The sequence below is a fragment of the Ursus americanus genome, chromosome 34 (assembly GCF_024610735.1).
Source record: "Ursus americanus isolate L20-20 chromosome 34, mUrsAme1.1.p, whole genome shotgun sequence".
In the NCBI taxonomy this organism is placed as follows: Eukaryota; Metazoa; Chordata; class Mammalia; order Carnivora; family Ursidae; genus Ursus; species Ursus americanus.
In genome coordinates this window covers 7,597,120-7,610,235 of record NC_142160.1, presented here as the reverse complement: position 1 = coordinate 7,610,235, position 13,116 = coordinate 7,597,120, and the positions used below count along the sequence as shown (strand labels likewise).

At 39.4% G+C, this 13,116-nt stretch overlaps 1 protein-coding gene across 1 annotated transcript in view; it reads right to left on the bottom strand.

Annotated features, from left to right (window-relative positions):
* Positions 1-13,116, bottom strand: part of LOC123776427 (histone-arginine methyltransferase CARM1-like) — a 267,557-nt gene that overhangs the window by 149,175 nt on the left and 105,266 nt on the right. Inside the window, exon 2 of the mRNA XM_087858769.1 lies at positions 1,403-1,528. Within this exon, the coding sequence (XP_087714895.1) occupies positions 1,403-1,528 (126 nt within the window). The remainder of the gene's footprint in view (positions 1-1,402; positions 1,529-13,116) is intronic.

Here is a 13,116-nt window from a genome sequence, read left to right as displayed (position 1 = left end):
TATTCTATGACCCAGCAATTTAACCCCCAGGTATTGATCCAAAAGAAATGAAAAAAATATATGTATGCGAAATGACTGGTGTGAGAATATTTATAGCAAGTTTACTCATGATAGCCAAGACCTGGAGACAGTCTGAATATCCACCAAAATGAGAATGGACAAGCAAACTGTGACTAGTACCTAGTAATAAAAGTGAACAAACTACTAATACTTGCAGCAACATGGATGTCTCAAAATATGCTCAGTGACCTTATTAAAGAGCGTATACACTGAATGATCACATTTACAGGACATTCTAGAAAAGGCAAATCTAATCTATGGTTAGAAGAAAGTCAGAGCAGTGACTACCCCTGGAAGGACAGGAGTAAGGAGTGATGGGGAAAGGGCATGAGGTAACTTTTAGGAATGATGGTGTTCTTGAGATTTGTTCATTTCAATGTATGTAAATTTAACCTTAATAGAAAAAAATTAGAAACGAATTTTGAATTCTAGTTAATGATATGCAGCTGGAAGTACATGGTGGCAAAATGTGTTGGTTATTATAATTTACTCCAAAATGCAGCATACACATAAGATGGACTGATGGATGAATAGAGAGGATAGAGAGATGGACAGACATGTGTTAAATTCCTCACTCTGGCTGACGCCTGTGTGAGTGGAATTTCAAAACAAGAAACTAGGTTAATTTCTTTATCCCAAGTAGTTATCGATAATGAAACAGCTTAAGATATTTTAGCTAACCAGAGGAGAAAATTTACCATTGCTAATACTTTACATTGTCTGTATTAACACTGTAAGTACAAAGAATCAATTTATATTCAAGGTAAAGAAATGATCATCAACCATCTAAAGCAGACCCAAGGCATTGTTACTCTTAACTTATCAGATTTGATCTCTTCCAGAGTGTCTTTTCTTCCTTCCTTAAAACACTTCCGGTTATACTTAGTTTACCTCCCTGCTTGCTTGACATTTGTTGTCTAGAATCTAAAGATGATCAACCGATGATTCAAAGGTAAAAAGACAAGATGGAATCATTCTGAATGACACTCAAATTGAAAAATCACATTTCTGCAAACAATCTCATTGTCAAGGAGAAGCAACAACAGTGATGAAGACGAGGACCATCCCTGGTTGTCTCTCCTGCAGCTCTGGATGAAGGAGGACCAAAGGGGGCGGTCAAGAATAAAAACATTCTCATAGTCTAGGAAAAGGTTGGTTATTCCCTAGCCACGGGATCAAGGAAGCACCAACACCAGTTTCAAATCATTCTATCAATCCATGACAGCTCACATCAGGAAACACGCTGCCAAAAGCCAACCAATCAGTAACAGCAAGGTCAACCAATGATGGAACTTGTCCCCAGGAAAGGCTAGGAAGGTGTCAGGACAGGCACAAAACTTACCCGCAGGAGACTCAAACTTCAACAAAGCGCTGCTGTATCCCAGAGTAATCAAGATGGATTCCTTCCCCACACGGCAACATTCAGTGTCTCTGTTGAGTAAGCATTTAAAGACACAGACGCCATCAGCTATAAAGGGTGAAAAAAAAAAAAAAAAAGATTAGGAAAATCCATTTTTCAGCATTGTAAAAAGGTTCAGCAACACCATCCTTACATTTCTCTACTTTTTTCAAGGCTCCCCATTTCTTTCTTCTTAATATAATGCCTCCTGAAATGTAAGGGAATATGAGGATCTGAGATAAAAGAGGAATTTAACTATGGCCCTACAGCAATTCTTTGCAGGTGGGTTAGCACAGAGCTCAAAACTAACTCTTACTGGCTCTTGCCTTTATGTCCAGGCCTCCACTCCCTATAAACCTTGTATTCCCCATAACATTTAGTATTGCTTGATGGCATCCCAGGAGGGTCCAGGTAATGTCCCTCTGGGTGATTCTTGAGCACCTACTATGTGACAGAGATCTCACACAATCTTCAGTGTAAGTATTGTCGATACCAGTGTTTTTAGGTGAAGACAGGACGGAGACTTTAGGTCCAAATATGCACAGCCAGTAAGTGGTAGAACCAGAATTAAAACCCAAGATTAAATTTGACTCCAAAGCCTATTGTTGCTCTTACCACATGAGTCCAAGGCAAGTGTAATAAAGAGAGAGCTTGGTTTCTGCAAGCAGGACCTGTGGTAAGTGGCTAGGCTTTCATCGGGTTCATACCTAGGTAATTGGGAAGTAACTCTCTATTCCTCCTTTTACAAGTTAAACAGGCCTTGAGCACCGGGGCAGCTGTAGTGTGGTGGCAAAAGGAATAAACTTGGGGTTTGGTTTTCATCTCTGATATTTACTAACCTAGGGACTTCAATCTCCTAATCACACTCAGCCACATTATTTCAGTATGCAACATGAAAATATTAACACTTATTTCCCAAGCTTTTTGTGAAGAATGAATAATAAAGGTAAAATAACTTCTAAAATCCTGTTAAAAATGATAAGGGACTATGGTCATTTCCCTCATTATAAAGTAGGTCTTCGTTCCCATCCTTAAAGTCTTCCATTCTCCCTTATGAAATCAAATACAGGAAGTGTTTTAACTTTAAAACATAGTTATATATAAAATTCCACTGTTACACAAGTACGTGGCACATTCATACACACACACACACACACACACAGAGTTAAGATGAACAAATATTTTCAAATATTTTCATCCATTACTTCAAATGAATGAATACTTCCTGATGGAAGCTTTCACAAATATTTTTTACAAAACATCTTGGCTGGTTAAATAGTGCAGATGTTTTGAAAACATTTTCCTGGCATGAAGCATGATTACAGGTTTAAGTATTACAGCCCAGTCAGTGTCTCAAAGGCATCAGTGTCTCCTTGCAGAGAGGCAGCCGCCAATAGTTGCAGAAGAAGGGAGCTTGGGGCTCTGTTATACAATATGTTTTCTTTGAATCACAAGAAATGGGGTCGCCCCCCCAAGAAATCAGGACTTTCCACATTTACCAATTGTTTAGTTATGGTTTTGAAGCAGGATGAGGGATGGATGCTAGACTTCTACAGTACCTTGCAGACTGTGAACTCTATGCAGGCAGGAGCGATTTTACTTTCTTTTTTTAAAATCATTATCTTTTTTTCTCTAAATCAAAATCCAGCACAGTACCCGGTACTTAACAAATATGTTTTTGAATTGGTGAAAGCATTTCTCCGTATATTGATTGCATGCCATCCCAGAATAGATAAAAAGCTCCAAAATTTATCTGGTTCAGTTCTCCTAAACCAGATATGGTCAGAATTTTTTGTTTTGCTGTTATTTGTTTGTTTGTTCAGGTGCGATTTGATTAGGGTATAAAGTGAGTTGCTGTTTTTTCCTACTTTCAGATATTGCAAAATGCCTGCCCATATATCTTCTTTTCTTCATCCTCTCCTACCTCTATTTAAATATGGGTGGAGCAGGTCTTTTTAAGCATGCCATAAAATCCAGTAAGTACTGGCAACTACTTCATTTTTTTTAACTCTATCTTTGGCAAAAAAAAAAAAAAAATTTAAATACTTTAAACAAAATTGAAAAGCAATGATAAGCTGGGGAAATATTTTTAGCACGCCCAACAAAGACTGAATATCCCCAAGATGCAATTAACTCTCAAAAATAAGAAGAAACAAGCATCCTTATTGAAAAGTTAGTAGAGGGATCAGTAGGTAATTGAAAACTAGAAAAAATACCAATAGCAAAAAGAATATGAATGATGAATTGCAGTAATATTCAAAGAAATGTGTAATAAAAGGATGAGGTCTAAATTTTTATCTCTTAGTGTACACATTTTAAAAATATATATTAACAATATCAAATACTGGAAAGGGTATGAGACAACGGTGAATAGTAACTATGGGGAATATAAATTTCTATATTTCTGGGAGGTGTTCTGTCCATAGGATTCAAATGTAAAGTCTACGTATTCTTTGCCAGACATTCTGTTCATAATTGTTTCCTCCAGGACGTACTTTATCCAGTGTAGATGACTGTATCGTCAAGGATGTTCATCTTAGACTTGTTTACTATTGCGAGAAAATGCGAAGAAGCTGAGTCTACCACTTTGTACATAGTTCGTTAAATGGAACACAATGCCTCCATGTTCAGGTTGCAAAACAGCCTGTATAATGTTATTGTAGCAATTTAATGTGTTTATCTTCATAGAAAGCTGTTGAAAAAGAGACACACCAAGATGTCATCAGTTGTTTCTTTTGCATGGGGAGTCCTGGGATCATTTTTACTTTTCCCTTTGTAAGGTTCTGCCTTGTTTGAATATCCTGTGAGACTATCTATTTTTCAGAGTCAGGAAATACAAACAATCCAATAAAAGACATGCTACCATCACTAGTGTATTTTACCATAATCTCATTCTTGGTGGGTATAACCATTCTTTTAATTCTCTCATGTATTAGGTATTAGCTGGTGGTTTTTCATTCAAATATATTGATTTAGGAGTAAATGTATCCAATACAAGTATTATCTCTATTCTCATTTTTAAGATCATTCATAGAAGTGAAGGTTTTCTTATGTTTTCTGTTTGCTAATCTTATAACGTGTAGTGATTTCCTTTCCTATCCTTAGACCATGTTAGTACATAAAACAAACATCCTAGTTGACTTCTGTTAACTAATGGGAGCAGTATTAAAGAGCAGCTATCTTAAGGTAAAGTATTTAATCAACTGAGAAATGTGTCTTTTTTATATTTAAAGAATCTGTATCAGAAAAATTACGGCATACAATCAAGAACTGTTGGGAACACATACAAATCCAAGACCGTGAAATACAATCACACTGATTAGAAGTAGGGGTCATCCGAATCGCCAAGGAACTGTTGAAAAGGAAAAACAAAGCTGGGGGCATCACAATGCCGGATTTCAAGCTGTACTACAACGCTGTGATCACAAAGACAGCATGGTACTGGCACAAAAACAGACACATAGACCAATGGAACAGAATAGAGAACCCAGAAATGGACCCTCGGCTCTTTGGGCAACTCATCTTTGATAAAGCAGGAAAAAAACATCCAGTGGAAAAAAGAGAGTCTCTTCAATAAATGATGCTGGGAAAATTGGACAGCTACATGCAAAAGAATGAAACTTGACCACTCTCTCACACCATACACAAAGATAAACTCCAAATGGACGAAAGACCTCGATATGAGACAGGAATCCATCAAAATCCTAGAGGAGAGCATAGGCAGCAACCTCTACGACATCGGCCAAAGCAACCTTTTTCATGACACATCTCCAAAGGCAAGAAAAACAAAAGATAAAATGAACTTGTGGGACTTCCTCAAGATAAAAAGCTTCTGCACAGCCAAGGAAACAGTCAAAAAAACTAAGAGGCAGCCCACGGAATGGGGGAATATATTTGCAAATGATGCTACAGATAAAGGACTGGTATCCAAGATCTACAAAGAACTTCTCAAACTCAATACACGAGAAACAAATAAACAAATCATAAAATGGGCAGAAGATATGAACAGACACCTTTCCAATGATGACATACAAATGGCTAACAGATACAGAGAAAAAGTGTTCAAAATCATTAGCCATCAGGGAAATTCAAATCAAAACCACACTAAGATACCACCTTACACCAGTTAGAATGGCAAAAATTGACAAGGCAAGAAACAACAATTGCTGGAGAGGATGTGGAGAAAGGGGATCCCTCCTACATTGTTGGTGGGAATGCAAGGTGGTACAGCCACTCTGGAAAACAGTGTGGAGGTCCCTTAAAAAGTTAAAAATTGAGCTACCCTATGACCCAGACATTGCACTACTGGTATTTACCCCAAAGATACAGACGTAGTGAAGAGAAGGGCCAATAGGCACCCCAATGTTCATAGCAGCATTGTCCACAATAGCTAAATCGTGGAAGGAACCGAGATGCCCTTCAACAGATGACTGGATTAAGAAGTTGTGGTCCATATATACAATGGACTATTACTTAGCTATCAGAAAGAACGAGTTCTCAGCATTTGCTGCAACATGGACGGCATTGGAGGAGATAATGCTAAGTGAAATAGGTCAAGCAGAGAAAGACAATTATCATATGATTTCTCTCATCTATGGAACATAAGAACTAGGAAGATCGGTAGGGGAAGAAAGGGATAAAGAAAGGGGGGGTAATCAGAAGGGGCAATGAAGCATGAGAGACTATGGACTCTGAGAAACAAACTGAGGGCTTCAGAGGGGAGGGGGGTGGGGGAATGGGATAGACCGGTGACGGGTAGTAAGGAGGGCACGTATTGCATGGTGCACTGGGTGTTATATGCAACTAATGAATCATCAAACTTTACATCGGAAACCGGGGATGTACTGTATGGTGACTAACATAATATAATAAAAAAAAAACAAAATAAAAAAGAAGTAGGGGTGATGTGGAGATCATATCCAATGTATATTGTACTAAGTTTCAGGGGATCTGCCTCCTTATCAAGTTATTATTACCATTAATAAGAAGTACATTTGCAGAACATTCTGACTCTTTAAAACATCCCCTTTCATCTTTTCAGTGGCACAGAAGGCTGGGCGCTTCTGTGTACTTACTGTCATTCTGCTTTAGAACTTCGCTTTCATTGAGGACATCTTTGCTTACTTCGTCAAAGGGCAAGGTCTGATCTGCTGGTAGCAGCAAAGTCACAGGTAGTGTTAAGTCCATGTGCACAAAATTAAGGCAGCTTTAGAAAAGCCCAGGGACTTGCTGCTCCCTCCCTGAGAAAAAGCCACTTGCTCTCCCAGAAGCTTCTCAAAGAAAATCATGATGGTGGTGGTCCAGATGCCCGTTCTATCTTCCACCTCGTCTCATCTGACAAGACTCCCAGAGACACACAAAGAAATCCATGTTCTACCCATTTTACAGGTAAACATGGAAAACGCCACAGGGTAAGATCAAGAGAATTGCTCTTGGCTCTATTAAGCAATATTTCTCTACTGCTCCACATAGGCACGCCCCTGTTTCAGCCCTTGCAAATGCAAAAGTCCAACCCCCGTATGAAAGCTACAATGCTAGTTGACTAAAACATTAGCTATTAGGCATGGTCTAGAACAGAGTTCTAAAATAGATTTTTAGGGGCGCCTGGGTGGCACAGCGGTTAAGCGCCTGCCTTCGGCTCAAGGCGTGATCCCGGCGTTCCAGGATCGAGCCCCACATCAGGCTCCTCTGCAATGAGCCTGCTTCTTCCTCTCCCACTCCCCCTGCTTGTGTTCCCTCTCTCGCTTGCTGTCTCTATCTCTGTCAAATAAATAAATAAAGTCTTTAAAAAAAAATAGATTTTTATATATAAAGTCCTAGAAAGAAGAGCACTCATGACATTTATGTCAATTAATAACATGGCATTGAGGGGCACCTGGGTGGCTCGGCCATTAAGCGTCTGCGTTTTGGCTCAGGGCATGATCCTGGGGTCCTGGGATCCAGCCCCATGTGGGGCTTTCTGATCAGTGGGGAGTCTCTTTCTCCCTCTCCCTCTGACCCTCCCCCCACTAGGGCCCCCCCAGGTCAAACCAACAAAATCTTTAAAAAATAATAATAATAGTATGGCATTGATGCCAAGTCTTTGCTAAGTGGCCCTTTTAGTATTTTCCTGTCTAGAAATATGAAGTCAGCCTACCTAAGGAATACGTTTTCTAGAAATAGAGAGCTAAACAATGATTGTGTAAGCAGCACCTCTAGAGATGGAATAAAGTATATAGATAACTGCACAGTTATTACTTCTAACTGCAATCACAGAAAAGGAGTGTAAGGGAAAAAGAACAGGATTATGGAACTCTGAAAAATCTAATATTAAAATTAGGCATCCATGCTGATAGTATTAACCACACAGTTTCCTATGAGATATGACAAAACAGTAATAAATGATACATCACAGCTTCTCTCTCTCCTCTGGAGAATTTTGTGTTTGAAAGATTTGATCCTAGGTTTTCGCTTGCAGAGTAAAAACTGAAGATGGACTGATTGCTTCAGGCTGAACGGGGTCAAGTGTTAACAGCAGAAAAGAAATGAAAAGAATGGGAAGGTACGTGGGATATGCAAGACAGGGCTCTGGAGGAGGTTTCAGAGTTGAGAATCAGGGTAGCACCCATAGGCTGATAGAGAGACAAAAACATGAAGTGTGGCTTTTAAGACATCGGGACATCAGTCTCAGGAGACCAACACTATCATCACCAATTGTGATTGCTGAAATGGTTGTCTGGTTGTTGGTTTGGGTTTTGGGGGGTTTTGTGTGAGATTTTTGGCAAATGCTATTCCCCTTCCTCTACGTGTTGTTTTCTAGTTATACTCAATCTGCCCCATGGCATTAGACATCCAGCACACGGTACAGTGTCTCCCTTCAGCCACCATTCAGCAGTGATGCAGTGCTCCCCACCAGTTCCCTGAAGATGCCTCTCCAGGTATGGTTGTCCAAAGTCATTCTCTAGTAGAATTTTAAGGGCTCAGGGAAACAAGTTCTTCACTAGATTCCTTAAGAGGGCTCACGGGAACAATATTCCCTAAACTCTTGCGTGTCAATGTCTTTTGTCTTTTACATTTTTGAAGGTCAGCTTTTCTGGATATAGAATGCCCAGGTCACATTTTCTTTCTCTTTGGATCTCTGGTATGTTCATGCATTTTCTTCTAAGGAATAGCATTACCATCGAAAAGACTAATGATAATCTACTTTTCTGTCACTTGTCGGTAATATACTAATGTTGCCCAGATACCCAGAGGATTTTCTCTCTTTCTTTAAAGGTCCGTAATTTTTGCCAGAATGTCTTATATTAGCCATTTTAGGTCAATATTTTCAAGTATAAAGTTATTCTTTCAATAGATATTTTCAAGTTTTTTATGTTAGCAAATTTTCCTCAATTATAATTTTCATATTTATTTCTTTGCTCTGTTATCTTCTTCTCAGACTCTTGTGTATGTGTTGGATCATCTTTGCTGATCATTGATATTTATAACTTTCTTTTGATTCCTTTTTACCTCTTTTTACATTCCTTTTACATTTAAATATTTTTCCATCTTTTCTCCTTTGTTGTATTTCTTTTTGCTTCTAGTTTAATCTTCATTGCTAAAATTGCTTTATATTTAATTATTTAATTTCTAAGTATGATCTTGAATTCTATCATTTCATTTATGAGTTTGTTAATTCTTCTTTATGTTACTCTTGCAGGTCTTGTGTAATTTTTTTTTTTTTAATTTAACCTTACAGACACATTTTGGAGCATTTACCTTTCTAGCATGCTTTCATCATTGATGGGGATGTTATTTTGCCCCTTCCTGCCTTTTTCCTCTATATGGCATTTGACTTCAATACTTTTCTGTTGTTCATTTTTATGTGATATCATCTTCCTAAACTTTTACAAAGATGGTAATTGCACGGACACTTTTATAAGACACTACCAAACTGTTTTCCAGAGTGACTGCCATTTCACATCCCTATCAGCAATGGACAAATGATCCAGTTTCTCCACATCCTTGACAACATTTGGTGTTGTCACCATTTTTTGCATACACATTTTTATAGTTGTGTAGTGTTATCTCGGTGTGGGTTCAATTTGAACTTCCCTGATGACTACTGATGATGAGTATTTTCGTGTGCTTGTTTACCATCTGTATATCCTCTTCCGTTCATGAGTTTTACCCATTTTCCAATTATTTTCTTAACTGCGGGACTTCAAGAGTTCCTCTTATATTCTACATACTGGTCCTTTGTTATACATATGTCGTTTGCATGTGTTTTCTCCCATCCTGTAGTCTGACTTTTCATTCTCTTAACAGGATCTTGTATGGAGCAAAAGTTTTGAATTTTGATGAGACCCAATTTATCAAATTTTCCTTTTATGGATCATTTTTCTGTATCAAGTCTAAGAACACTTTGACTGACTCCCTTGACCTTGCTCGTTCTATGGTTTCATTACATCTTTTCTTTTTTTTAAAGAGACTGAGAGAGAGAGGGAGAGAGAGAACATGTGTGAGTGGAGTGGGGAGGGGCAGAGAAAGAGGGAGAAAAAGACTCTAAGCAGGCTCCATGCCTAGCACTGAGCCCAAAACAGGACTCGATCTCAGGATCCTGAATTCATGACGTGAGCCAAAATCAAGAGTCGGACGCTTAACCAACTGAGCTACTCAAGTGCCCCTAGTTTCATTACATTTTAACTGCATAACTGTGACAGTCTCTCCATTGTAATCTCTCTTACAACTGAAAATGAGTTCCCATCACTCCAAGCTTCCAGATGACAATTAATGAGGCACATGTGCAATCATTGCAAAGCTCTGCTCAAACCTTCACAGATTCCCCCCACCTCCACCCCTCCACCCACTCACACTGGATGTTAAAGAACAGACTCTCTCCTGCCAGGAACTGTAAACCCCCCAAGCCCCTTTCCTGCTTCTCCCCAAACAACCCCCTAACCCCTAAACATATACCATAGAACCAAACTAACTACTGGCTGATCTCCAAAAAGTTTCATTAATGATGGTGGCAGTAGGGATGTGAGGTTCAAGAGTGGGACTTCTGAAATGATACAGTTCCCCTTCTGCTACTGAAAATATTACCTAATTTATAATGTCCATTTCAAATGCCACCACCCCATGGTACCTTCCCTGAATGACTCCAACTGGCTTATGTATCTCCCTTACTTCATTCCCCCAAGAGCACTTTGTACCTCTCTTACAGCCCTTAGATTCTTCTCTAATTTGTACCCCCATCTTATTCATTTTGCAAGATGTCACACCATTCATGAGCAGAAATTGTGACCTCTTCATCTGTGACTCCCCTGGAGGACCTGGTTCACAGCAGGGACCACAACTGCTAACATGACTGGAACCAGCACTGGCATCACTCAAGTTCAGATTCAAGTTCACGCAGTTCAAGCTCATGGCCTATTTGCCATGTCCACTGTTAAAAACAAAGTAAAAAGACAAACTTAGCTCATCTTTCAAATCTTTCTAGCCTCTGAATCAGTTTTTTTTTCACCATTCCCTCTTTTCTTCTGTGTCCTTCTCTCCACACACGACCACAGCAGACAGAACAAATAAACACTGAAGCTAGCTCCGTAATGAAATATTAAACACCTCTGTGACCAGTATTTTCAAATCAGGAGGAAGGAACTTTTCATTCTGTCTTTAATGAAATAAGATGCCACTTCCCTAACAGCTTCCCTAGGAGCCTACTGCTTGCTCAAATTTATTTACAATGCCTGTCTGAGTAATCCTTCAGTTCCCCCTGCCATATCTCAAGGTGAGAAAGTGACTGGGGGCCAGAGAGCCCTAGAAATTCTAGGAAAACAGCAGCAGATCTTGTTCTTTTTTTAATCACAACTCTTTCCGACCGTATACAGGTCTCCTCCTTCCCGCACACTACTCAGCACATAGAACTGATACACATGTACTGAATTAAACAAGCAAATTGATACAGTCACACAAGTAGCCTCCTAAGCCACATAACGAAAACCAAGCAGCCAACCAAACTAAGAAGATGAAACCTCAGAGCATTACTGATATCAAAGTGTCAAATGAACACCTGATATTTTTAGTTGATTTTTTTTTTTAGGCTCTGGCAAATGGTTGGGATCTTTTGGTTTATGAAATGTTTTTCCAGTTATGAGATGCGGATCAAAAGAAAAAGTTGACTTCCCCTTTTCTCCATGAAAATGTGAAATCCTCCCACTCTTCCTAAAGAAGCTGCTTCTCTTAGATTTAAATTTAATTTCACTGTGAATGTCTCTTTAGGGTAGCTAAATATCATAGAGTCTACATTCTGTCTGGGCGGCATTTTCTCAGATCACTAGCTTTCTCCTTGTGGTTTCTAAAGACTATAAACTGTCTTCTTGTAGTCATTCAATTGGGGATAATTGCTTCAAAGTGGATTTACCAGCTATAACAACAAAAAAGTGGGAGCTTCCAATGAAAGGGTATAAAATAACAACTTTGCTGTCGAGAGCTATTCTCGGGATTCATTTTTGTTTTCACCGTACAGCAGATGTTGTGGAACCAGATGTCTGCAAGCCTTGGTTAGGGGATTCGCTCGCACACGCAGCTAACATTTATGAGCATCTGCTAGAAGCCAGTCACTGTTGACTGGCACTACGGGAAGATGCAAAGAAAGATAAATAAACTGTAGGCCCAGCCTTGAGATAGCTCACAGTGCAAGGAGAAGAGGTCTGTTCAAGTTCTGCAGTACTCCAGAGAAACAAGCAACTAACTTTGCCTTGGAGATTCTTCCTAGGAGACAGTATCCTGGACCTGAGCCTTAGAAGAAAAAGTAAGAGCTTGCCAAGGAGAATGGGATAAAGGAGGGAAAGGGGGAAGGGACCTTGGAAAAGGCTGGTGAATGAACATGCCATGAATAAACAGGGCAGATCTGGAAATGAGATGTGGTTCTGCACGGTTTGCAGGTGGGCCAGTGTCTGCACTGGAGCGTTGGGACAGGGCTCTTTTAATGTTTTCATCTGCCACAGTTAATGTCGCCGTTTTGATTGACATCAGTTGCTCATAGTAACGTACGGGAGAACGGGGCAGCTAGCCATCCTTTGTTGGGCACTTTCATAGCCTTTACCTCATCTCTTCCTCACTGCTGGTCATGAGATAGGCTGCCTATTCTCTAAACAGCAATCCTGAAGCTCAGAGTTCCTAGGCTATTCGCTTAAGCTGCCCTTGGTCTGGATTGCTACTGTTTACTCTCACTGTTCTGCATTATGCAGCTCCCTATGACAAGTAAAAAGAAAGAGGAAAAAGACAGATAAACGCATTTCAAAATTTCTCAATACATGATGAGCTCTGAGATCCTATTTTCAAAGCAATAAGGTATGAATATTCCCGGCTTTTACTACTTAATCTTAGCTACTCTTAAAGGCCTACTTCAAACTCCAGCAGTCGTAAATGAATTGACCATGTATGCATGCATGTATTTCTAGGCTCTCAATTCTGTTCCATTGCCTGAGGTGTCTGTTTTTATGCCAGTACCGTACTGTTTTGATTACTGCACTTTTATAACATGGCTCGAAAGTAGGAAGCATGATGCCTCTTTGTTCTTTTTGTCAGGACTGGTTCGGCTATTCGGGGTCTCTTATGATTCCATATAAGTTTTAGAACTGTTTTTTCTGGGGCATTTGTGTAGCTCAGTTGGTTAAGCATTTGACTCTTGATTT